The sequence below is a fragment of the Manis javanica genome, chromosome 1 (assembly GCF_040802235.1).
Source record: "Manis javanica isolate MJ-LG chromosome 1, MJ_LKY, whole genome shotgun sequence".
Taxonomy (NCBI): Eukaryota; Metazoa; Chordata; class Mammalia; order Pholidota; family Manidae; genus Manis; species Manis javanica.
The window spans coordinates 139941902-139969680 of record NC_133156.1 but is presented as its reverse complement, the minus strand read 5'-3'; the positions used below and the strand labels follow the sequence as shown (position 1 = coordinate 139969680).

At 42.6% G+C, this 27779-nt stretch overlaps 1 protein-coding gene across 8 annotated transcripts in view; it reads left to right on the top strand.

The window, feature by feature from the left end:
- TRIO (trio Rho guanine nucleotide exchange factor) overlaps positions 1–27779 on the top strand; it is a 340446-nt gene that overhangs the window by 154836 nt on the left and 157831 nt on the right. For all 8 annotated transcript variants that reach the window (XM_073237759.1, XM_073237756.1, XM_073237760.1 and 5 more), the window contains exons 9-10: positions 8376–8606; positions 21089–21211. In XM_073237759.1, the coding sequence (XP_073093860.1) occupies positions 8376–8606; positions 21089–21211 (354 nt within the window). The remainder of the gene's footprint in view (positions 1–8375; positions 8607–21088; positions 21212–27779) is intronic.

The window sequence follows — 27779 nt, the reverse complement described above, 5'->3', positions numbered from 1 at the left end:
TTCCAATTTTCTTGTCTGTATGTATTTAGGAAGTATGTATTTTTTATGCTGTTCAGTCTACTCAAACTCAGTTTAAGCTCCCTGAATGGAACTTTCTGGAAAAGAGGAAAGTGTGAGGCAGCCTCATTTTCTGGGTAGAAAAGCACTCCCTGTGTTTCCAGTATGTAAAGCTCCTGGTTGTTTGAGAAATCTAAGTGTAGCATTTATCTGGCCTTTCCGACCAATGTGCCTGTGTGATGCTAGTTAATTTCTGGAGGGGAGAAATTCGGGGTGTGCTTGCTCTCAGCAGGGTTTCCCCCACTCTCCTTTAACAGTGAACATCTGTAATACTAGATGCGGGCATGAAGGATGACTGGGAGGCTTCAGCGAGCAAATGTTGGCATAGCACCTGGCAGAGGGCTGAGCACAGAATAGATGATTCATGAATATTTAAGTCCAAATCTTCCTTGATTTGAACTACGTCCACAACTTGTCAAAATTATAGGGAAGAAATCAGCCATTTGCTTTTCAGTCTGGCACTTGAGTTCCTGCTTCACCCAATAGCTGTCACTCTCATGTCCTTGGGCCCAGGCCTTTTGACCCCTTAGTGTCTGCAGGCATATTCAACAGGTATGATGGGCTAGAATATGTCCTTCAGGATACGGCCAATCCCCTGCCCATGAAAGCTGATTATCTTCATGTTTGTTTTTCTAGCCACTTTTTTGCCTAAGAGATCCCTTCTTTAGCACTATTTTATGTTGCTCATGGAATTAAAAAATAGTAAACTTTGTATTGTGCTTCTTAATTTTGCATCTAATGTTTATTAGCTAATTTGGTTATCTAGTTTATTAGGAACTATATAGGTAAGTGGTAGGCTTTATTATAGGAAAAGCAAAAATTGGACAGATCTATAATATTTTAATTAATTCATGAGGATTATGTGAGCTCCAAAAAGCATTAAGTTCTTTCCCCAGTGTGCTACCTTGAGGCATCATCTAATTTCAGCCTGTAATGTAGAAAGTAGCTGACCCTGGAATCCTGATGTCTACTGACAGTGAGTTTCTCGGAGCTGCCCTTGGATCTCAGCGGCAGCTTCCAGGGCACTGCGGGATTGAACAGCTCACTCGCAGGGTGGCTGGCAGGAGCGGGGCCGCAGTTCACCAGCAGGGTTTACATCAGAACCCACATGACCTCTTGGTGAGGTGGCATCTGTAATGTTTCACCAATGAAAAGTCACCATTTAAAGTTTTGTTTCTGAGGAGCATTTGGTGGGGAGACATCCTGTTGTGGCCCATTGTCTGTTCTCACTGGGCTTCCTGTCGCCTTAGCACCCCCTGGCACGTCCTGCCCTGCCAGCTACCAGCCGCCATGATGGCCGTCTGGTGGTGGGCACTTCCACCATTCCTCCTGTGTTTATCAGGTGGCCTTCTGTTGGGTAGAACTTTGTTTCCATTCTTCCCTGTTGGTTTATTTCAGTATGAATTTATGAAATCTTACTGCTTTCAATGGGTTATAATCTGATACTCTATTTAATGCCTAAATTGTCCACAGTTGGCTATTTGGAGCCCTTTGTGTTTCTCTGTTTCTGTTTTTTTTTTTTATGTCCTTATCATTAATTGAGTGCTTCCTTACCTTTGGCATAAGATGTTCCCAGGCTCATCGTGTACCCGCCCTGCCTCATCCCTGGGCCCAGCCATCTCGCCCAAGAGTCCCGGTTCCTTGTAGTGGTGTTTAGAAACTAAGGTGTGGGTGCTCAAGAGTGCTTGTTTGCCTGTGGGTGTCAGCACTTCAAGGCCTTCTGGGAGACAGTCAGGAGACCTGTGTGTTTGGATATGTACCCTTCCGTCCATCCTCATCCACACACACATCGGGAACCACTGCCACATCCGTCTGTCTGTCTCTGTCTCTGCTTTAAAGATCCATGTGCTTCTGTCTCTAGTATCTCAAGGCTCTTTCCAGCCTTTCTCTGTGTATACAAATCCCTCCTCAGACAGCAACAACCCAGCTCCCGTCATCCTCATATGTATTAACCCTGTGTCAGTTGGTGTATTTGTTCAGTCTGCTCAGTTTCCTGGCCATTCTTTCTCCCTGCCCAGCCTCCCACCCCCTTCCTTGGAGAGCCTGGCGGGGGCCACCCGTGTTGGTGCTCCAGCCCTCCCTGCCCCAGAGCCTGGCACCATTTTCTCCATGCAGGGAGGGGCCGGGGGAGAAGATGGGAAGGGGAGGACTGCTTTTGTTTTTTTAGTGACTTTTCTCTTTGCTGAATCAGCGGTCTGCCAGCTTGAGTGTGCTGGTTGAAAGCAGGGAGGCAGTGACTCCCCATTTGTAACGGGTTTCCACGGTGATCAGCAACTCTGGTGCACATGCTGCAGGGACCACACGCTGGGAGGCATCCCTTCCCTGTTCTAGAGAGTGGTGGCCCCGCTGCCTGCAGGTATTTGTGGAGCCCCTGCTATGGATGCTAGGCCATTAGGAGCATGAATACTGTGAGCTGGGCTCGCTCTTGCTTTTTCTTTCACTTTCCTTTTCTTCTCGCCTGCCTGCCTTGCACAATTTTTCTCTTTAAACCATGTCTTCAGTCTAGTTTGTGCTCTCTGATGACTCAAGTTTGCTATGGGAAACCTTCCCAGCATTTCTTTCCAGGACACAAACAGCTGCTTTTCTGTGTTTGAACTAGACCTGTCCCTTGTGGTTCCTGTCTGTGTTCAGCAGCAGGAGCATACCTGTGCCTCGTAAATGTGTGCTTGCTTCAGCTTGCCAGGTTGGGGGATAATACTGTCTGATGTAGTTGATCACAGGGGAGTGAAGCAATATAAACGTCTGGGGTAAGCTGTAGTTTTAGAAACAGCATGAAGAGCCATCAATTTTTAACATGTTATTTTAAGCAAGCAAACTCATCAGCTTGCTTTCTCCACAAACTAAAATCACACAAATGACACTTATCTCAGTATGCCCATCCTGTAAACCCAAACACCAGACACTTAGACATGAGGTAAGACTGCATAGTGAGTGTCCATGTACCTGCTGAGGTGTTTGCCACCAAGCCATGGGTGGTGATTCTTGGAGCAGGAGGCAGGTGGACTGCCACACTGGCTTGGCCCGCGCTGATCCACTGGGACGTCAGGGTTGAGTTTCTGCATCAGTTGCTCAATTTATCAAATATGCTGGTTTATTGCACACTTCACCAGGGCTGATTTGCTGCACTAGAGCCTGTCGACCTCCTGGTACGGGGCGCTGTATACATGAGCGAGGGCATGATTAGTGTTATTAGCATATGAGAGAAACAGAGCAAACAAGGCACCTCCATGGGAAACTTCCTAAACCACGAGCCTGAGCTGTGTGTGGAGCTTGGCCACCTTGCCCTAGAGCAGCAGTCCAAGCCTCGTGTAGTTCTGCAGCACTGCTGTAGGTGTCCGCTGCGTGTCGTCAGCCTGTCACATGGCCCCAAGACTCAAGCAAGGGCTTGAAATGTAGGAACAAAAGAAGTCAAGCCCAAGTGGAATTTACAGAACATGCATGTTCTCTGCATACATTTAACTAGCCTGGCTGCTCCAGAAGTTTCCTATTGGTCTTATTTTGGTTTTTCCTTTCTGATAATCCCAAGTAGAGGGGTTAGAGAGTCAAACACGGTTAGATTGATCTCGTTTAGGGTAAGAAACCTAATATCTGAAAGAAATAGAAATTAACTTTTAGAGGTCCATCCTGGGAGCTTTGCCTAAGAGGAGCCGTCATCCTAGGGGAGCTGAAACCTGTCTTAAGATAGGTTTAACCTCCTGACTCCAAGAGAGTGTGTTCATCTGTTTGGCTGAGGAGTGTCAACTGCAGCTGCAAAGCACGCTGACCCTCCATCACTCTTGTTTCATTACAACCTGGATTCAGGAACCATTTCAGCAAAGGCTGGAGAGGCTAGTGGTGTCTGAAACCATTTCCAGGCTTAGCATGGAGGGTGTGCTCTGCGGGCCACAGAGAGCCATGCCCTGCAAAAAGAGTCAAAACAAATAGTGTTTGAATCCGTGCAAAAGGTCCACTTCGTTTCATGTAAGTTTTGAAGAAAGACTACCAGTTCTTTATGACATGCTGAGTGTAGTCATTTCCATCATGCCCTTAAGTATTTTGTGTATTTTGCCTGTTCTGGTTATATCTTGGGAATAACATTTCCCAGCACTTTCAGATCTGCAACATCACATTTAGACCTCACTGACATCTCATAGGTCACATATGGTCTTTGGGTGATGGTGGCTTTTGAGACTTTAACCAGTAATCTCCAGGTATTATTCTCTTTCCTTAGATCAGAGCAACATTCTTTTTGCTAGTAAAGAATATTCCTGCTGGAGACTCTTAGCTCTAATCTGCTTAATAGGAAATGAGGAGATCTGGGAGCCAGAAGTAAGAATAGATGAGGTCTGTGAGGTTTTGTGAAACATTTTTTAGGGTGGCGTACAGGAGCCCAGGTTACAGATCTTACGAGCAGTTTTAATTAAAAGTAAATATTCAAGAACCTGACTACTGTTCTACATTTTAAATAGTTATGTCTCCCCTTAGACATTAGGAATAAACATAGCTTTGATAGGGTAAATTTTTAAACTTCAGTCACTTTTTTTGACTTTAGTTAGCACATGCATTTTTCTTAATTCATTAAGGTATTAGAACATAATAGTTCACATATTTATAAAGCATTACCGTTACTCTTTGTAAAACGTAACTTCCACTTCCCTTTAAGTCCCTGAATACTGTATGACAATAAAAACAAAGAACAGAACCTGAAAAATGAGCCAAGTTGATTTGCTAAAAAATTGTAGAAGTCCTGCTTTTTAAAAATTAAGTTTGATTTTCCTGTTGCAGCTATTCTTGCTTTCTGGGGCAGGATTTGATGCCTGAAAATTACAGACACATTTTTAGACAAAAAGCATACATAGAAAACATAAAACTAAAGTAAATTAGTTAACCTGACTCTAGTTAAGAAAACTAGAACTACATCATGTGCCATAAACTTATACATACTTATTTTTTAGTAGTTAAGTTATATATGAATATTTTGGCTGCTGATTACATTTTAGCCCCTTTTTACATTAATTTTCTTTTGGTTATTCTGTACCACTTAAAAATATTAATGCAGTAGAACACTAGTCTTTATAAAACCCTAGGATTTTCTTTCTGCATGATACTGTTGTACTTAAGACAACAGCATTTTGCTAAAAGTTACTAAAATATATATGATATTCTTTCTGTGCTTGAAAAATACCTTTTAAATTGATAAATCTATGACAGCCATGCTGAAATAAAATAGAATTATTTCTGAAAGGCTTATTGGAGAAAGGCTAGCTATGAATATGAACATGCATTTGGAGTTGCATTCTGTCTGGTATTGGTGCAAGAGGTGTTTTCTGGCCCGGAAACCTCCATCATTCTGCTGCTGGCTGTGTACCACTGAGTGACAGTATCCACAGCAGCACCAGCAGAGACACTGACCCCTGCTTAGGAATTCCCAGAAGCTTTGCTCAGTGAGTCATCTTATGTTAAGGTACTTGAGTGTTCCCGCCCTCGGCCATCCCCACCCTGCTCCACCATGAGCGAGCATGTTGTTCTAAACCCAGAAATGATACCTGCCTTCCAGCTCTGTTAAAACAGTTGTGAGGACAGCCAAGGAGAGACTGAGTCACCGTAATATTCTTGCTCAGATAATTTATTCCTTCTCCGCAGTACACACTAATGGTGTCACGTGGATGCTTTGGGATACTTAGTGAGGGCTCGGAACCCAGTTGTTATTTTGTATTGCTGGTTTAAAACCCAAATCGAGGTTTGCTTTCTGCCAGTGTTGAAGTCCCAAGTTTGGGCCTTCCTGGGCTGGTGTGGGAGCTGTGTTAGTAAGAGGATTTCTGGATCCTTTGGTCTTTTTTTTTGCTCCTTGTCGTAGGTAGGCTGCTGTCCTTAAGGTTGCCTCAAGGTCATTCATTTCTGCTGGAGCTCCAGCCATCTCCACCAAATTCTTGGCAGCAGGGAGGAGAAAGAAGCAAGGGGGAATGAGCATTCTTAGCCTCCTGAACAGCTTTCCTGGAAGCCCCATTCAACACTTTATTTCTATATCTTGGCCACTCCTATTTGTAAACAAGGCTGAGAAATGCAGTTTTTAGCCGTGGTCTTGGTCTTCCTCACTGTAGGGGTTTGGCTATAAGTGAAGGAAGTGGATTTTGGGACAGCAGGTTTCTGTTTCTGCATTATTTTGTGATCTATAACCTTCTGATACATGTTCACCAACTGATATGCTCTGGTGTGTATTTCTTGACTTAGTGTATCTTAGAAGGAGTAAAACTTGGGGGAAGTATTTCTGAAGAGTTCTTCCTAGGCTCTGTACAAGGTGAAGTGACTTGCAGCACTGTTTTTAGTACTAAGAGATGCTGCGCCCCTGTGGTTTAACAAATACTTCTCTGTCTGCTAAAATAAAATCTATAGATAATAAGCTGTCTTCTCATAAACATATATATGTACACATATATAAGTTGCATGATTACTACAATATAAAGTAGAGACAAAAGGAAGGTGATCTGTGATAAAATGTTTATCTCTTAATGCTAAGTACATGCACTATAGAAGAGAAAACAATTAGATATTCAGATGCTGGCCAAAACCACTGTGAATTTAGCAACTACAAATGCAGACTGGCCACATGTCCTCTTGGTGACTCACATACTGAGAAAGGATTGCCGTGTTATTTTGAAATGGTAAGCAACTTGTCAGGTTCCCAAGGGAGCCAAACACCACCTTCTTTTGATTGACAGGGTAATTGAATTCCTGGGAAAATCAGTGTATGTTAAAATAGGCAAAAAGAAGAAAAAGAAAAAAGTGAAATAGAGCCCAGCTCAGATAAGTATGAAAAGCAGGACAGTTCTTCATTTTGAGGCAATATCTGCCTCTCTGAGTCCATCACAGTGAATCCCTATCCCCATCTCTGTCTCAGTGCCTCGCCACCTCAGAATCATTGCATTACAAGTTTCAGTTACCTGTGGGGGCAACCCATGCTCCAGAAGATGCACACTTTCACCACTTTTGTTTTGACACATGCCTGACACGAACTCAGTGGTTCAGTTTTTCTTTTTCACCTGTTACCCCTAGTTATGTCAACCTGGCTTGTTTCTGCTTGTTTTGTTATCTTGATGTAATAGGTCAATTTTAATCTTTGAAGGCTGAGAGCCAGTCTTTATAAACAAAGTCAGCAATTCCAACAGAGGTATCAAAATCAGGTATTGGAAAACACGTATGTTACATTCCAGACTTAAAGGTGTAAGAGGATTAAAGGAAGAGATTAGAAAATCCTGCAGGCCTCTCCCTTGCAGCCAGTTGGTCTGCTAGAGGCCTCCCGTGTTGGCCTGTCTCATTCCCCATTCCCCTGCTGTCTGTCCTCAGGCTTGCCTCTAAACTATTTGTGTTGGCTGACGTCTGCGGGAGCCTCCTGTTGGCTGCTCCTTTTCAGTAGGAACCCAAGGAGGTTTGCAGATTCACAAGTAACTGAGCAGAAAGGTGGTAGTGATGAGGACTCAACCCTGAATCACACAGCCTAGTTATTTACATGCCAGGTGTCCTTCCTGTCTGATCTGGTCACATTTTTCCTACCATATCTAGAATAATCATTCATAAGTCTTAAGAATCACTTAAATATGAAAAATCAATTAAATATGTAAAAAGAAAAAAAATCGCACATTCTACTCTGACCTTTTCTTACTGCTTTGGTTAGTCTGAATGCTTTCATTTAATTGTACTTTGATAGTTAACTGCCATAATAGAGCAGGGAAATCTCTTTTAAAAAATGGTGTCATTTTAATTAAAGTTACTTTTTTAAGCTAATAAGTCAAATCAAATGGCACTTTAAAACTCTCTTTTTATTTTTTGAATTAAAATTGCTGTCCAGCTATCTCAGAGAGTTTAAGCATATATTCTTTGCCTCGTGCTAGAGTATTGATTTTTTTAACTGAGATATCAAGATTCAGTATGAAAATTTTGCTCCATTGTGATTCTTGTACTCTCACTAACATAATATCTCTAAATTATTAGTTTTAACTTTTAATTTGCAGATATGCCAGCAATGCAGTTTTATATGAGCTGACTTACGTATGTCATTTAAGGCAGAATGCTATGTTTATTTTATTCATTAAGAATACCATTTCCTGCACTGGTTTATGATAATGAATGTCCTTTTGTTTTCCTGCATTTGGTTTTGTGGTGTCACTGGATAACAATAGATTTGTTTTATATTTTAGTTTTTCTTTATAAAATATGTCTGAGTAAAAATGTTGTCTATGTTTGTGTGCAAGAGTGTGTGCACACATCCAAGGACAGAATCTGCAGTGTAACCTGGGCACAGCCGCTCATATTGACCAGTCGCTCATCTCTTTTGTGGACAGGTGAGCCAGGACGGGAAGTCACTCCTTGACAAGCTGCAGCGGCCCTTGACTCCTGGCAGCTCCGACTCCCTCACGGCCTCTGCCAACTACTCCAAGGCCGTGCACCATGTGCTGGATGTCATCCACGAGGTGCTGCACCACCAGCGGCAGCTGGAGAACATCTGGCAGCACCGCAAGGTCCGGCTGCACCAGCGGCTGCAGCTGTGTGTCTTCCAGCAGGATGTCCAGCAGGTGAGCCTAGTGCAAAGCTGCTCCTCAGAGGGCCGGATGTATACGGATGTGGATTTCAGGTGTACACATTCCTGTTGGGCACATCTGTGCTGACAGAGCGGACAATTGAGGCAGGAGGGAGGGGAGCTTCCTGGCTTATGGTGAGTGAGAGCAGAGCTCGGAGGATGCCCCGGCTGCCCCCCGCCACCAGCTTCTGTGTGCAGGACATGGGAGGTGATGCAGCTAGAGACCCTGAGTTTTTTTCTTAAGACAGATCATTCCCAGTTAACACTTTTTTGTTAAAATAATGCCAGTGGTACTTGTGCTGGTGGATTTACCATGGAAGATTTGCCTGTTCCTTGATTACTTAACAACAAGCTGTCATGCTTCTCTCAGCCCGTGGTAGGATAGGCAGGGCAGCCCAAGTGCACCGGAGATGCTTAATGAACAGCAGTCTAACTAATGAAGAGTGGACTTTTAGGACTTGGTTTCTACACAGTTGACATCTCTTTTCTTGTTCCTGCAAAAATAAGAGCAAGCCTGGTCTCCACACTGTTCATTTCCTTATTCTGGAATAAGGAAGATTGTCCTACTCCCACGGTTTTGAGGATTAATGCTGTGGGAGCCTGTAAAATATGACATAGCTTTAGTGATAGACAAGATAATAGTTGTGAACTTGCCTTAAATCTGAGGGGAAAATGAGGGGGTGAATGAGTTTGTTGACGCTGAAGATGAGGAATTCTGGGCTGTGTAAGAATCCCGTGGCATCTAGGAGAATCAGCATGGAGCCACAGTGATGGATCTAGAATAAAAACCACTCTTCTCCCTGAGTGTCCGAGAGTGCGGGTGCTTGGCTCCGACGTGCAGGAGCTCAGAATTCGCTCTCCCCAAGCTCCGCCTGAAGGTGAGTGAGTTGTCGGATGAGTGGGTGAGGCTCCGGGAGTGTCGTGCTGTGTTCTGATGAACATGCAGATTCTCCATTTGTTATTGATGACCATTCATCATGTAATGTGAAACTGGTGAATCCAAGATACTTTAAATTGTTGTATAATTTTTAGTTATCACACACTGTGCTTTGATTCTACTTACAGTTTTCTAATTCTCTGAAAGCATATACTAAGTGCCTCAGGACTGATCATTTTGATTACTGTTCATGCTTCTTTACAATGTTAATTTCAGTCAAAGAAGATAGTTGCCAGAGAGAGTGCAGAGCAAGGAGTTGCAGAGGAGGAGTCCTTGGGAGAGCTGACCCCAAAGCTGAAAGCACAAATTCTAGTTCTTCTTAGTTGTCCAAAAACTCACAAACTGTGAAATGTTAGTAGTTTAAATGTGATTATTAAGGGTCTATACCCTTTGGGTCAAGTATTCCTTATACACCAGTGGGCAAACCCACTTTTTGGACTCGTGTCTGAAATAGCAGTGGGCTCCCTCTCCTCTCACCCCCAGCTCTGATGATTGCTTGGGGCGCCCAGTCACATAAGAATAAGCCACTGGACTGTTTATGTCAGGGAGAGTCAGGAAGAAGGGAAGCCTTTGGGAATAGTCATCTAAGTTGGTGCCAAGTACTTACTGCACTTGAATTTGAAAACAGCTAACATTGATCTTTTTATGTAAACAGGTAATTATGATAATTATGAGGCCAGTTCCTTAAACTAGCTTGCTTTCTCAAGAACACTTGTTTGGGCTGAATATGAGCAGGAGAAAGCATTTTGCAATACACAGAATGCATACATGGTTCTGTTAGCATTCCATAGAAAATACATAACTGCTCATTAATGGAAGCATCTTGTTGATTAAATAATTAGGAATAGTTTGGACTTGTTATGCAAACAGGAAATTGCTGTGCAGGCTTGACTTGTGAAGCAAGGAGCAAAGTTGATAAGATTAATCAAAGCAAACACTTTACCTCACGGGAGACATAAGATGTCAGAACCAAAAGTATGCTTCTGAAACTCAAATTATAACACCTGGAAATTTTTGATGAAAAAACCACAGACTAGGAGGGATAAGCTGCGAATAAATGAAAAAAGTACTTTCAAAAGATGTCAGCAGTAGATACATTTGTAAAGGCAAAAGCAAAATCCACAAAAACATAATCACCAACTCTGGAGATACCACAAGTGGTTTTTGGTTGGTCATTTTGGGTGATGAAGAACCATCTGTAAATACTGTTGGAAAAAATGAAAAGCAGCCTACTGTAAGTATGGAATGATGACATTTTTTATGAAAACAGTCTTCTAAAAGAAGAGTATATGCTTGTTTGTGTGAAAATACTTGAAAGAATAGATGCCAGACAGTTAACAGCACATACCCAGGGAGGGAACAGTGGAAGAATGGCGTGGGGAGTTGGATTTTTAAAACATGAATGGTTTTGTTTTAGTGACTGACTTCTTTTTTCATAACAAGCAAAGGCAACGTCATAATTTCTATGTAGAAGGGGTATCATGTGGTCATCAGGTGCTGAGGTATGGGGCAGGTGCATAGCACTTAACACTTGTCCAGATCAAAGGTTGGAGTGGGGGTGGCAAGACTTACCCAGACACACAGGCTAACTGCTGACAAATACAAGTCATTGTCACTGGTACCTTAAAAAATAAAATGAATACTTTGTCCTATTTCCTGATGATTAAATAATAATTCCAGTTCCCATTGCCTTAGAGCAACCCTCTGTGGACATGTGGTTGAATCAGTGATAGAATAGTTGTTATGACTAAACAGTTATGGCTAAGCAGTGTTTTTGTTTAGGGTCTGCTTTAGTTTACTCTAACGAGATCATTTATCGCTGCTGTGCATGTTCTAATAGGATGCTACTTTTGGAAGGCGTCCGCAGCAGAATGCCATCTAACTTGTTTCCCTACTCACTGGTTCCCTCTGCCTGCCCTTGGATTGGTGGTATTTTAGTCAGTTACTCCAGCATGTCAGGTGAGGGGAATGAGCCCTGGAAATATGCTCTGCTGAAGCAGGCTGACTTCCCCATAAGAAGCCCCTCAGGCAGAGAGATCTCCTTCCTGCTTCCCTTGGCAGTGCTGTCTGTGCAGGTGTGTATGTGTGTGCGTGCGTGTGAACGCATGTGCAAGTGCCGCATGTTGCATTAGCTCTCGGAAGAGCTCCCTCTAGTGTAGTGTTGGGCTGTTAACTAATACTCTGAACATATGGCCAGGTACTTCTAGTGCCTGCCAGATTCTTCTCATCTATGCTTCATGTTTTTTCAAATACCTGACTTGAAAGTGTGATGCTCTGATTGGGGTAAATAGGTTCAATAGCTCAAAGTTCCTTTACTTGAGGAATTATAATCCAGCAAGAATAGGTGGATGAGCAGTCTAACAAATTAGACTGTAACATGCTCAGATTTAGCATGTGTCATCTTTGCTTGTCATCACGTATAGTTGTGCTAAGGCATAAAATTGAGTCATTCCTATTAAGGAGCTCCCTGGAGTGAGGGAGTGAATAAAACCAGCTCCCCCATCCATGTTACCTGCCTACCTCACACCTGCATTTTAAGGGAACATATCTGTGCTTTCAGTGAGCTTTGTCAGCATTCTTCACAAATGTTGAGGGTCTAGTAACAGCGGTGCAGGTAACAATTGCCGGGTACCAGAAAAGTCTTCACAGGATAGGTAAGGGTTGGAGCTGACCTTTGAAGGTTGGGTAGAGAGTCAGTAGGTTGAGGGCTGGTGTGGATAAAGTGAAGGTTCCTGTGGCCAGGATTCTCACCTGGCCCTGGTTGGCTCGCTCACTGCACATGTGTGGCCAATGCGTTGTTATTGACTCAATATAAAGAGCCCTGCCCAGTGCTCTGGGTGACACAGTGGCATGGCTGCAGGAGAGCAGAGCAGAGGCTGGAGTGGTGGCAGCACTGAGGACAGAGACTGAGGGGGCAGAGATGCCCAGAGGCAGAGACCGGCTTGCTGCATACAGACTCGCTCTGAGTGGACAGGATTCTAGTGATTGACCTGCCACTGTGGAAATAAAATTGGTTATAACCCTTTCACCCCAAGAACGTTCCATTGTCATTCCTTGGTCTCACTGAATCCTTAGTGAACTTGCCCGGGGCTGAAACCCATTTGCAAGACAGCGATGAAGGACATAACACTGTGTGTTTGGACTTGATGCTGTTGACAGTGGGGTGGACAATGTGAAGCCGCACACATTAGAAAGATTTCTCTGGCTGCAGTGTGATGAATACATAGGGCTGAGCAAGACTGACAGCAGCAGACAGGTACGTTTCCATTGTGAACATTCATGCAAGTTAGGGAGAAGTCCTGGAAAGTGGAAATACGAGGGCCACAGGGGCCATACTCAGTTTATTTACCTGTTTTCCAGATGTCAGTGTTATTGTAGATGTTCAGTATTTGTTGAATGAGTGGCTGACTAGATGAGGATATTTAAGGAATTCCCAGTATTGCTAATTAAAGATTCTTGTGGGTCAAAAGTTTCTTCATTCATTCTGGAATGGAGGAGGGCAGTGACCCAACTGGCAGATCTGCATGAAGGAACAGGAACTTGATTGATGTAGGGGACCTAGGAGTGGCCAAGGAAGGAAGGGATAACCTCCTTGCTTGGGAATTTTATAGGTGTGTTGAGATCTCTGAGTAAAGATTTCGGCCATTTGAATATAAAATGAAGGGCTTACATGTAGCAGGGGAGGGAAGTCAGGAAATGCCAGAGAGGCAGAGAAACAGGTTTCAGGTCTACAGAGAGGTTGCTCTGCAGGTTTACCTGGGGTCCTAGGCTGCTCTCCTTAATGTTGGACTTAGGAGTCTTTGGTTGACACAGCCTACAGTGGGCCTAGCTTACAAGTGAAGGTCCCTGAACCTCATTTGTCCTTCATTCATTAAGTCAGGAGAGTGGGTTTTCTCATTCCACTAATCATCGTAATTATATAGTCCTAGTTTAACTTTCTCCTCTGTTTACATTTCCATGCTCACCATTCTGACTGTGGCTCTTGATAAGAATAGTTAGAGGACTGCCATCTTTTGAGAGTTCCTTAAGTTGAGTTAGGCAGTACTGGAGGGCAAGTGTTTGGTTAGGGAGTGGGAACCTTCTGGGAGCTGAAAGTAGCTGACTGCTGATCTTCTTGGCGGGTTTAGAGGCAGCTTGCATTACCTTGTGTTGTAGTGAACACAGAAGGGACTTGACTGTCAGAATAATCTTAGTAACCACAGCTTGGGAAGAGTTGAAAGTTCAACAGTGGGAGTTAAAAAGGTAAGAAATGGATGACTCTGTCCCTGAGAGCAGATACAATACAAAAATGTGGGATACACAGGCTGGCAGGATAGGGTGAGCCACCTGTCAGGAAGCGGGAGCCCAGGCAGCTGGGATAAATCAGCATGGATGAGGAGCAGAGGCCATGCGGCCTCTGAGGACACATGTGCTCCACACCAGGATGGCCGGAGCAGGAAGAGCCAAGGACAAACCTCAGGCCACTTGGGGTGCCCTCTTCACACAGCGCCACCCACACTGCAGGGGTCCTTGGGGAAGGGGTTAGCTGGATGGGAAGACATGACTTAACTAGGCTGAAGCTGTACAGAACTTTACTTTCCCGATAACATCTGGACTTAGGAAAAGTTTTTGGACAACTTTGGACTATTTAATTTCCAAATGAAGAATGGGAAAAATGAAAGAATTAACCAGTGTTGATAGAGTGATGGTTTGGTTGGAGTTTCATGGGAATATCAAAGGTGAGACTTTTAAATGAATAAATATAAAGACTAATTCTATGAATACTTATATATTGAGACTATTTATGTTAATAATAACTTAATACGTCTCCCTCCTTCCCTCCTTCCCTCCCTTCCTCTTTGTTTTCTTTAAGAAATGTCATGAACTTACATAATTAAAACTAGGGCAATAGCAGAACTAGTGAAATATTTTTTTTAAAGATAGATGGGTGGATGATGTGAAAGTTTAAAAGCCCACCAACCTCTTTGTGAGCCCTTCTTCACTGATTGTGCCTATGCCCCCTCTCAGCCAAGAAAGTGTACACGGAGCACATATTCCTGACATTTGAGAGGCTTTGTGTTAGTTAAGCAAAAGTAGCTCTTGCAACACAGGGCATTTGGTTCTGTATTGTACATTTGTTGTGTGTAACTTGACTGTTTTTTAATAGCTTCTTTTTCCAAATAAGTACTAGGTTTGGTATACATTGGAATGTTCTAGAAACCAATTTTTAAAAGATCTTTCCATATGAAGAATAATTATATGTATTTTTAGAACAAACTTAATTCTAATTTTGAATATAATGAATGAAGAAACAGTTCTTGGCTCTGGTGGATAGAAGAAGTAAAGAAATGTATGGGGGCACCATCATTACTGTCACAGCTGTAAATGCTGTACCTAAAGAGACCCCCTTCTTCCCTCTATCCCAAACTCACAGTTGTGTGTTGAGTTTTATGTCTGTTTCATTTCACTGTAGAAGTTGGCACACCACAGGATTTAGTACCCGGGCCCTTCTTATCATGGCAGGCCAAGACCCTCATCTACCAGGTAATAAAACCAAGACACAAAAGTCAAGTGACTTAGCCATATTGCCAGGAAACCAAGTGGTTTTGTAACAGCTTCATGGCTCTTAACCTGAGAAGGATGCTTCATTTCTGAGCTAATCAGAGAGTAAAACGGAGTGGACATGTTACTTAAGAAGGACTTCGTAAGTGAGGCTTTTCAGGCTGGGGCAAGGAGCTTTATAGAAGGTGCTGTTGCCCACTGCGGTGAAAGAAGAGGGCCACTTCAGGAGACTTTTGCATTTTTAAGTATGGTCAGTCACCTTGCAAATGGATAGATGGAGATGGAGAATGAAGGGAAAAGATGCCTGCACACTGACCTCCTGCTCTTCCCAGCTGCACCAGCGTGGCCTGTGCCCAGGATTAGATAGCCTGGCCTCTGATGCAAAGGGAAGAACATGACTAAGGCCCTTGGCTGCAGGAGTGAAATATGCTCAGAGCTTTAGGAAAAGAAGTCCCAGGCAGCCTTAGGGTGAGTTTGTGGAGTCCTATAATTTAATTTCAGTATTCCTTCATTTGTGGTTTTACCTTTATGGGTAAATTTCACCAATCACATAATATTGGATATTCTCACAGCAGTGCTAAAATTCTCACCAGCTTTTAATAAAAATGAACACTGTCTAGGTGAAGGCCTCCTCTTATGTTTAGGAAATTTGAAATGACGTTGTTTAGTCTATCAGTCATCCTTTGTGATGATCATTGATATGATCACCAAGAAAGCTCTGATGTGAATGATCCTTTCAGGAGCATGTATTTTAAAGTACAACTAGAGATACAGTATGTCCATTTCTGCATTTGCCTCTCCAGTAATTTAAATAAACACCCACAATGGTTGAGCAAGGAAGTAATGAAAATAAATGAACCTAGGTTAATTTGGTTTTACAGGGAATATAGCATAGGCAGGGAGGAAATTCGTATTTTGCAACTGGAAAAGATCTGATTTTATATAAACAAATTGTGAGTATTTTAGAATTAGTTTTTCATTTGTTTCATGTAATTGTATCTTTTTAAACAATATAGAATCAGAAAACTTACTGTTTTCATTTCTGTGTGAATAAACTATCACTTAGAAGGGGCTCTCATGGTGTCAGAAAACACACTTACCAGTAAATTACCAGATAATACTGAATTACCAGTAAAAATAGACTGGCTTACTGTGTTTTGGGTTGTTTTATTTCAGAAGTCTATCTAGTTTTTACAAACAGCAATCCTAGAGCTGAATCTCTAATTTTAGAAATATTTTTAAAGTTTTTATTTAGTATTTACAAACCATAGTGGAACATAATATAATGATAGGAAAGAGCTTAAGTTTAGTGCTGAGAAGGCCTATGTTTGAATATCTTTTCCAGGTAATTTTTTCTTGGGCAAGTCACATAACTTTTCTGAGCCTTCATTTCTTGCCTAGTAGGGCAGATAATAAAAGTCCACCTTCTTATTTATGGCCTTTGGGGATAGATGTGTTTTGGAATTAAGAATTTTTCAGAAATTTAGAAAGTTTAGAAAGGTAACAGAGTGCATACACTGTGTGATACGTGACACTCTAGTGGGTTCTGGGCAGCCTGTAATCTAACTCATGGAGATTTCTGTAGCCAGATGTACCAAAGGAATCAAAGAAGATGGTTAATAGCCTTAGGTCTGGCTTTATTGCCAAAAGAAATGTGGGGGCCAAGTCTTGAAAAAATATTTGGAATTTCAGAGCTGTTTTAACTGTTTGTGCATAAGGGATTACGGACCTGTGTGGCCCTCCCAAGCAGCCCAGAATAATCCCGTAATAACTGATGCTGGCAGTATTGACGTGTTGCATGGTGATGGTGGAAGGCCTCTGTGGGTTGGTATTTAAAATGAACACCTTTGCATTTTAAAGGAAAACTCGTTATATTGGTCTTCATATTGCACATTGTTAGATGGAGGCACATGAGAATTATCCTCCTCTTTGGTGAGTGTTTAGTATTTACTCACAAATCTTAAGTAGGAGTTACTTAGAAATATTAACTCACAAAGCAGGTAATATTAGGTAGTGGAGGCTTATTACAGAAATTACAGATGGTTTACAAGATGGCCAGAACTCTGCCCTGTGAGCTGGGGAGAAGGCACCGTGGCTGGTCCCTGAGGTAGGTGACTGAGGGTTGCTAGTGCTACGTGCTCGCTGGCTAACCTCCCTCAGCTTTGCTGTCCATGGCAACAGTGTCACTTCATCAGAGAGAACAGACCCAGTGGCCTAAACTGTTCTGAAATGAAAACAGCTCTTTGCTTCCAATCCCAATGGTGGCACCTGTATGCTGCCTCTGCCAACTCAGAGAACAGGCAGCATAGCCTGGAGGTCAGGAGAATGGACGTTGCCTCCAGACTTCCCAGGTCCAAGTCCACAGACTGGCTCTTCCGCTTGGTAGTCAAATGTCCTTGGTCCTGTGTCTGTGAAATGGGAGTCACTGCCCCTACTGGTGTGAGGTATTGTGGTTTTAATTTGCATTTCTCTGATGACAAGCGATGTGGAGCATCTTTTCATGTGTCTGTTGGCTATCTGAATTTCTTCTTTAGAGAACTGTCTATTCAACTCCTCTGCCCATTTTTTAGTTGGATTATTTGCTTTTTGTTTGTTGAGGTGTGTGAGCTCTTTATATATTTTGGATGTGAACCCTTTATCGGATCTGTCATTTATGAATATATTCTCCCATACTGTAGGATACCTCTTTGTTCTATTGATGGTGTCCTTTGCTGTACAGAAGCTTTTCAGCTTGATATAGTCCCACTTGTTCATTTTTGCTTTTGTTTCCCTTGCCCTGGGAGATATGTTCAAGAAGATGTCACTCATGTTTATGTCTAAGAGATTTTTGGTGACATGTTTTAAGTGTCCACTCACTGTGGAGTGACCTTGGCCTTGGAGCTGTCACTGAGTCCCTTAGAGGGCACTGATGTACAGAGGAGTGAGCTCTCAGCACACTCTGATTGGAGACGGGGGTGGCATTGGCCTCCATCTTTGCTCTTCTGCCTGTGTACTAGGTCGCCCTCAGGAGGGACTGGCTTTTGCCCCTTTCCTCGCTTCTGATGGCAGAGCAGCAATCCCAGCTGGCTGCCCTGTTCGTGGGGTTGCAGCCACAGACAGAGAGGTGGCACCTGCCGGCCATGGCTGAGGTCAGGGAGGCAGCTGGCAGACTAGGTTGATAAAGCCTCTGATTAGCCCATGTTTTTATATTTTAAATTGGAAGATTCCATCAGCATATCTTTAAAATGCTCCTTGGACAAAGGCTTCCTCGGCACTCCATGTTGATTCAGGATTCCTCGCACTCTTGAGAAAATGTTCTCAGACGTATAAAATAATCAAAAGCTTCATGAAGGAGTTTTGTTTTGAATATGAGGTAGATTTCATAATTGCTTCTGTTTCTAAAAAGGGCTTGGAATTTGTACACTGAATTCTTTCATGTTTATTGGAAAAATAAGTTCATCTGGTATTTACAATTCTGTCTAAGGGAACCACTAATAAAAGAAAATTTTAACCCATTTATAACCCTGAGTGGTTGTTCATAATAACTTTTAATTCCAACTTAGAGAAATAAGCTTCCTGAAACACTTTTCTTAGACTTAAAAAACAAATCTTTATTATTGTTAGAATACTGTATTTTGCTTCTTCCACCCCTTCCTGCCAAATAAAGTTTATCTTTTACTTTTTGAAATCATGCCTTTATTTGAAATCTGTACTAAGTTTCAGTGATCATCAGGCTTGCTGCTTACCAGTGGCTTAATTTTCTTTTTGCAGTAAAGTTGAGGCATATGCAAAATATACTGTAGTTGTACTTATACCAAAAAAGAAAAAAAAGCCTCCCAGTCCTTTATTCAGATCTGATAGGCAGGTGGAGTGTAGCATTGGTATTACTTATGTATCTCTAAATTCTTTGTTCAAGCTTGAAGTATTTGATCCTTGTCTTCTGCATGGTATCGATTTTGTGCCTTGAAGCATATTTCATTAATTGTATTCATTCTTTGAAGTTAAGGCATCTTGAAGTTTTCACTGGACGTTTCTTTAGGAGTGGAAGTGGACCTGTGTTTTTTGTGTACTAAGAGACTGTCAGAACAGCCCAGAAGTTTTATGCCTGCTTTTTGAAGTCAGGCTGCAAATGTAGCACTCCTTACTACTGGCAGGGCTGAAGCTCGCTCTCTCTTTTTAATCTCAGGAAAGAAAAATTAGCTCACTCAATGCACTAGTTAAAAAGTAATGGAATATATGTAGCCTGGCCATCAGAGAGCCTAACGCCGGGTGGAAGCCTGCTGCAGGTGGTAGGTTATGGGCAGGGTGGTGCATGTGCTGTGGGGTCACCCTTTCATAGCAGGTGCTTGACACAGATCCCACTGAACACTCACAGCTCCCCGTGATTATCACCACTGGGCAGATAAGGAAGCAGCAGCCCAGAAAGGATCAGGACCTGGCCCAGGAGCACATAGCTAGACCCTGTGTATACAAGGGGTAGCCTTCAGGAGGACTGAGAGACAGAGTTGACAGAATATAAATAGATACAGTAGGAATTATTCTGATAGTGTGACCTCAGGAGATAAGAGGAATGGTGGTATTGACAAGAGGTTTGGAAATGAACTGTAGTAATGAGGTACGTGTGTAGCTTTAGCTGAGCACCCTCTGCAAGGCTTGGCCTCCGTGCCCTACCCACCCTCCCACACATGCACACAAGGTTTTCCTAATTCATCTGGGTCTTTACAGAGAACCCCCAGAGATCCACTCAGGTTCTCAAGCCACTTATTACATGTACTACTACCTTTGCAAAACCCCATGCAGAGCGGACTCTCAGTCAGACCCCTGGCTTCAAGGTCACTGGTTGAGAGCAATGGAGAACAAGTCCAGTTGGCCCTGGACAGGAGTCTCTGGCCCTTACCAGCTGCCTCTCTTACTGGATCTCTGTGAGCACAGCTGATCTCTAAGTGCAGATAACAAATGGCAAGAGATCCTTTTTGTAGCACTAAACCCCACATTAAGGCCCTTTTATTTTGCCATTAGTGGAGTGCTATGACTGGTCTGCTTCTAGACTGTGCTCTAGACCACTCTCCCCACTGTGGGTGCCCCAGTTGGTTCTTCAGTCCCAGATCATTTTGCTCCATGTGTTTAGTTACCACAGTTACTAAGTACAGAGGATTTGAGGTGTCCTTCAGCGCTTCAGCACATTAACAAATGTTTCTAAATAATGTCATTTAAAGTTTTTACTTTCTAGCTAAAGACATCACTGACTTAATTTTTTGTCACTCATCTCTCCATCAGAAAGAGAAAAAGTGTGCAGTTTATGTAAAGTAAATATTTTGTTAAATACTGTGTTTGTCATTTCTCAAGTACAAGAACCAATGGACTACTCAGTCCCAGCTATGAACTTATAAACTGTTGGTTGCATTGCTTTACATTCACTCCTTTTCTTTAGTGGGTTTCAACAAGCAAAGAGCTTTAAATTAACTTATGGCATGTTTAGCTTTCATAAGAGCTTAGTAGTATATAGAACAAACTGTCCTCAAAGACCAGGACAGAGGCATTTAAGTGTTTTGTTTCTTGGGTTTCACTTATGTGTTTTGAATCTTTAAAGAAGAGACAGTAAAACATTAATTCTGTACTTGAACTTGAATTGCCTGAGTTGTGAAGCTCTGAGCCTTATAAAAATGTTAAGTTAGACTGGTTGTCTGGAGCTTGATAACCACTATCTCCTACAAACCCAGTCAGTTTCGGAGGTTTGCTTTTGCATAACATGAGGTGATATTTAATCATTATCACATGTAACATTTATAGAGATAAAGACTCTCAAAGTAAGAGCTGATTAAAATTGTAGTGGGAAAGCTGATTGAAGATGCAGTTCTCAAGTGTGTTAGATTAATAACCAACTGCTTCCAATTTTTTTCTCCATTCACTTCTTCTTTCTCATAGAGTTGACGGCAGATTGTATCTTCAGTGGATAGTCCTGAGTAGTGAGTGAGCCAGGACCTTGTTTTTATGGCACATGTACCTATATTTCCTTGTAGGTGCTGGACTGGATTGAGAACCATGGAGAAGCATTTCTGAGCAAACATACGGGTGTGGGGAAATCTCTTCATCGAGCCAGAGCTTTGCAGAAACGTCATGAAGATTTTGAAGAAGTAGCACAGGTAAAACAATGGCTTTCACTATTTTCTCCCCAAAATACCTATATGGTTTGTTTTGAATTAGAGTTTTAACCACATCTGAGATGAGTTAACCTTAGTTGACTGTGTTTGAAGGTGATTCAGAAGAGATCACCCCCAGGTTCCAGAGTGAAGGTATCATTGCCAAGGCAGAAAGATGATTTAGCAACTTGACTCTTTCATGAAATGTGATATTCTTGTAACAGAAAGATCTCTTGGTTGTTTTTGCCATATTGTACCAATGTCTTTTGACTAGTTTGTGAAATTTCAATTATAATCAGAGAATAACAGTCCTTCTTGCACTTATGTAATGATGGGCCAGTATTTTTTGTCCATTTTCCAGTTCTTTTAAAGGTGTGTGCTTAGAAACAGGAGGTGAAGATAGTGTGTTCAGAGCATGGTATTTGTGGAGTACAAGCATTGGCTATAATGATCACTAGCTGTGTGACTTTGGAAATAGTTTAACGTTTCTAAGGTCAGCTTTCTTACCTGAAAAATAGGCACAGTAAGGGTTTCCAGAGAGGAACTTGGGATATGTGTGGTAATGTGAGATAAAGTAGCCAGCCTAGGTCCTTACCACACTTGTTGCTTAGTTAATGTGCTTCTTGTTTTGTGTTTTGAAAGAAAGAATAAAGGAGAGAGAGTACAGTAACATGGCATCTGTGTGTGTGTGTGTGTGTGTGTGTGTGTGTGTGTAAGCTACAAGAGAAGGTCCAGTAGGTCAAATCCAAGCTGAGACATGTTATAATAAAACTGAGACACATCAAAGACAAAGTCTTAAAGAGAGCAATGACAAAATGAAAACTATGGGAATGACTGTTAGAAAGACAGCTGACCTCTCTCATGAGGGACCACAGATTCCAGAGGGTGTGGAACAGTCCTGAGGAGTAACCCTGCACCTGCAATTCTGTCCCCAGCTGAGCCATCATTCATTAGGGAGGACAAAACACAGGCCAAGTCTGAGAGAGCTTCTTCTCAAGTACTTACCAGAAGAGTGAAAGCATGTCATATAGTAAGAATAATGGATATGTAAGAATAACTATAAACTCCTTGAGAAGAGGGACTTTGTTTTGTTCACTTCTCTGTCACTACCACCTAGAACAGTGCCCAGCATATTTATTCACCAAATATTTAAGCATATTAAGTATTTGTTGAATGAATTAATTAAATGAATAAGAAGGATGAGAAGAAAGGACTGGGAGTAATGATGAGCACAGAAATTGGTAAATAGGTTTGTAAATGAAAGGACTGACCATTTGCAACAGACATTGAATTTGGGGGTATTTAATTACATGACGGAACTAAAGTAGGAGACCACATTAGTGTAGAGGATGGAGATCATCAAGATGGCAGGAGGTGAAGGTACTGTTGGCCTTAGATTGGCAGGTTCAGCTGTGCATGTTGGTGTGTCTGAGTGACCACTGAAAGTATAGGGACAGGGCATCACTCCCAAAAAAGTGAAAAGGGAAAAGATATACAGAAAACTGGATAAATAAGAACTCATGGGAATAGAGCCGGAAGAATGAAATGAGAAAAAATCGTGAGAATAACCACAAATTAAGATAGATTTAGCAATTGATTCATAAATATCAGTAACTACAGTAAATGCAAAATAGATTACAATTGTTGGGACGAAATGCTCTGAGTATCTTTTAAAAATCATGCTATATATTGTTTTTTAAGGGCACCCCTAAAACATAAAGACCCAGGAAGTTTGAAAGTATATGAAGTATTAGAGAAAGATCTGTCAGGAAAATATTAACCAAATTTATTTTAGTTAATATAAAATAGTAACAGAAAACTGGTGTAGGACTATTAAGTAAATAAACTAGAAAGCATAAAAACATTATTAATTAAAGGGGGTTCTTCAGTTATAAAAGGAAGAGGGTCACTAATCATCTAACAATGTAGCCTCAAAATCTATAAAAATAAACAGGAGCACCATGGCCTTGTGTGTCCATAGGTTTCAGTTATACACTAGTTTAGTTGGGGAACTAAGTACGGGGTAGAATTATGGGATAGCAAAAGAAACTGCTGTTAGGTCCGATTCAGTAAACGTGACTTCAGAAAGTTACCTTCCTTACAGGGCTTCCTATGTAAAGTAAAATTGCCAGTCCCAACTTTTCTGCTTTTTTGATCTCAGGAAACAAGGAAGAACAGTTGTACATCCAGTGGCCCTGCTGGCGGGTGGTCTTTGGAGCATTTTTCTGTCTATATCATGTGTTGTTTCCCTACTTACGCTTGTTGGAAAATATTTTGCCTTCCTCCTGTAGCCGAAAAAATGTGGAAAATGTGTTATCTCCCCTTAATTTTTTCCATAAGATAACTTACTGCTGTAGCCAAGGTGGCTTGGGGATGGATATGAAATTTGGATTATATGAGCAGAGACTTCAGGCACCAAAGGATCTACAAGGCAGAACAGCAAACAAGCCAGCTCTTGGGACGGAGGCTCTGGCCTCACCTGTGGCCGTGGCTTGGGCTGCCTCTCCTTGTCCTCAGCAACCTTCCCGAGCTTTTTCTGTGTGAAGGATGATGGTCTGCTGAACGGCTTCCCGTGTGGACAGCCCCACTGACCCCTCTCCCTCTGGTTCCTCTGGGCCTTTCATTCTATATCAAGGAAGTACCTTCTGTGGCTAACTGTGCCCTACCTTTTCCTGGTAAACGTATTTCCTGAGGTCTAAGGCAACCATGAGAGCTATTATCACAGGTTCTCAGGGGGCAGCAGGAGTAAGAATACCTTCTTTGTAGACCTTCCTGCCTTAAGGTTTCTAGAACAAGCCAAGGACTGGCGTGGCGGCTGAGCTGTGGTCTGCTTTTTACCCCTGGTTCAGAGAAAAGCGGATCTGGGCTACTCCTGCTTCCACCCGGCTGATCTTCAGCCCTTGCTTATCTCTGCTTATTGTCCCTCAGACTCACAGGGGTGCCTCATCATCTTTCCCTCAAGCTGAAAGTACTGAGGCCCAAATTTGGACAGTGTGTGAAAAGAACCCTTAAATGTAAATGTAAATACCTTTTGCTTAACTTTGCCAACATCTGTACCCACTTTCTGTCCTTTTGGTTTTCAAATAACCACCTGCCATGTGTCAGGCATTCTGCCAGGCATGGGAGATGGGGGCGTGGATAGGCAGCAGGCCAGACCAAGACCTCCTGAGTAGGCACGGCCACTTGTCAGAGGGCTTTTCACTAAGGCCTGCAAACTAGTATCATGACAAAAAGAGGATTTTAGAGGCGGACTTAGTGGACAACAGGTGGGACTGTTTGGTAGCATGCCTGCAAGGCTGGAGTGTGGACCAACTGGGCCTCCCAAGGGCCTGGGGAGCTGTGTACAAACTGCCAGCCTCTCATCTTTGCAGGCTTCTCTCCTCTGCATACCAGCACCGGGTGAGTTCTGAGCTCTCTTCTGAGACCTGGTTGTGCCTGTACATCTCGGCCTCTACCTGAGCCTTCCCCAGCCTGCTACCAGGACCTGGGCCCTTCTGCTATGGCCTCTTTGCCACACATCTCCAGCTTCTCCCCTCTTTCTGGCAGAAGATATTTATAGAGCCTCCACTGTCTTGAAGAACGTATTCTGCTCCATTTTTTAGATACCAGTTGGTCTTGAGAGAGTGTTCTGCCATTTACTATGCCTTCTTATCACCCACTGTCACCGGCCTTAGGCATCTGCCCAGCTTCTCCCCTCTTTCTGGCAGAAGATATTTATAGAGCCTCCACTGTCTTGAAGAACGTATTCTGCTCCATTTTTTAGATACCAGTTGGTCTTGAGAGAGTGTTCTGCCATTTACTATGCCTTCTTATCACCCACTGTCACCGGCCTTAGGCATCTGCTGGTGAAACTGCAGGCAGCACGTGCTCAGTGGCATGCACTGCTTGGAGTAGGCACGTAGCAGTCTGTCACAGTTGACCATGACCTGGGACCCCACCATTCAGTTAGCCTCCACTTGCTGTCGAGTGCACAGCTTTGATCCCTTCTGTCCACAAACGTGGACAACCTTCTGTTGTGTGGTAGGCCCCAAGTAGTTGGTAAGGGAGCTCTGGAATCTAGTTTATGGCAGCCAGGTACCCCATGCACATCCCAGGCTAGTTTTCAAGGGAGTTTGCTCTGCCTCAGAGTGTACCATCAGGCAGGTAGGTGGAGGGACTGCCCTGAGTCAGACCAGCCACAGATTAAGTGTAAGTGGGAGGGGGGTTGGATGGCCTGAAGAAATAGGCTGCCCTTCTTTCTCCAACCACTCCACCTTGTTTACTTAATAAAGATTTAAAAAATAGTAATAATCCTTTAAGCCAAAAGAGATCTTGGCTGTGAGATGGCTTTATTAAGACCAAATATAGTGGATTTGGTCTAGACAGACAGTGGCCTGGATATCGAGATAAAATTACACTTCATGTTTATAGCTTCATTCATTTGCAGGACTCTAGCTCCTGATACCCTGACATCTGTCCTCTCGGGGATGAGGGGGCGGGGGTTGGAATGAGGCCTACAGAAGGGTATTACCCTCACCAACTGTCCTTTTCCGCCCTCCCTGTCTTTTGATTGTTTTCTCTCAAAACAGATTATAATAGAAGTGCCGTGGCAGAGATATGAGAGAATATTTTAGATTTATGAATTTTTTTTTTACAGAATGGCCTTCTGAGGCACCTTAAAAATGGAATCCGAAGCATTTTTAGTGTTTAATAAGGAGCCTCCTTTTATTTTCTGAAATGTATTCACAAAGGTAGAACCAATTTGGGGGTTTAGGGAGAAGAAATTTCCCGTTCACAGTTAGGTTTAAGGCTGGTTAGTTTGTTCCTTGGGGTTGTGTTTTGAAGGCTCTTTTGTAAAATGAATTCTGAACTGTGTTTAGAGATCTTGCATTAGCAATTTATTGAGTACATTTTACTTATCATCAACTTCTTAAAAATAGTTGTGGCATGATGAAGTAGCATGACAGAGATTCAAAAGGGAAGTGGTGAAAGCCTTATGGTTGAATTCACTTAAAATATACTAAATATAGATTTATCATGTAGAACAATCCTAGTGTTCTGGGAAGGAGGAACCCGAAAAGAACCTCATGTTTACTTGCTGGAAGTGAGTTGCTGGCCTGCCATCACTTCTGCAGGCCTGCACTTTGCAGCAGGAAGACCCTGGTTTCAGGCTTTGCCTCAAAAGCTGCTGTTACCACATCAGGAAGCACTTGGATCATTTTTGCTGCAGTTTTGTGGAGCCAAGAACCTCCTCCTGACTAATCTGAAGATCCATTCCTTTTTGTTTTGTACAGTGGGTATGAGTAGGTATTTCCTATTGAATGAATGAATGCTAATGAGTTTAGAGAGTGCCTGTTGCATTTTTATGCAGGAGTTTTAAGAAAGAAATTTAAAATGCTTTCCACATGAAGTTTTTTTGCAGATGACTTGGAAAGGAAGATGCTCTTTGACAGTCATCTTCTCTTTTACCTTCTAATTAGTCCTCTGAGTTAATGTTCCTTTTTAGATTTAAGAACCTGTGATTACAACAGCCAGTAAAGTCCCGAAAACTCTAGTTCAAGGAAGAAGCTGATTTCAGGAGCACCGAAGCTTCTTTAATATGACTGAGAAATCTCTAGCATAGCATCTTCCCCTAGGTACCTGCTCTGCAGATGCTTATGCTGCCTTCTGTCCTGTTTGTTTATACCATGGGATTCAAATTACCTTCCAGTGATGTAACCCATCATGAATTTGTTCTCCACGAAGCCATTTTTGTCAACAGCATTTTACATTTGCCATACAATTATCTTGTCTTCCAGGAGAAAGGAATGTGGCATTTAGGAAAGCAGGAGACCTTACGTTCATTCCAGGTTTTCAGAAGATAAGCAGGCCAATTCTGTAACTCCCGTGTTGCTCCTGAGCTCATTTGCATTTTTTATGGATTCTTTGTCCACAGCTTGTGGACATACAGAATGCTTCCCTATTTTTAGCCGGCCCTAGATTGCTGATATGCTGCAGTTAACAGAGTCTTGCTTATATACAGTAGGCTGCCATTTTGTAGTAAATTCATTTCTTAATATAAGGTGTGGGGTTTTTTTTTAATCTTTTTAATAAATTGATAGTGGAGAATTCAGAACAAATATTTACCACCAAGGATTTCCTTAGGTTGACATGTGTTTTACAAAATACCAAATCTTGTCTCCTGCTTTTTTCCCCCTTATTAGTCTTAAATTTGCTAATATGTGTCCACTGCTTTTATGGCCGTGAGCAAGTTACTGTATCTCTCTGAGCCTCAACTGCTTCAGTGTAAAGTGATACCTAATACCTACCTTTGCCAGGAGCTGTGATGAGAATACTTAAGCAAAATGCCTGCCTCTCAGCAGGTGCCCCCAGGGCCAATTCCTTGCCTAGAAGCTGTGCCTCCCCCATTGTTTTTGTGGTGAAATGCTGACAGGCATACATGGTAGGCAGTAGTTGGTATTTTGCTGTGCCTACATCTGTGTCCCGCAGGCCTTTTCGGTTGTGCTGTGATGTGTGTGGCAGCTGGCTGCACCTCTGCCTCGCCAGCCTGTGCTGGGGTGGGAGAGCCGGAGCCCCGTTTTTCCTTCCTGGA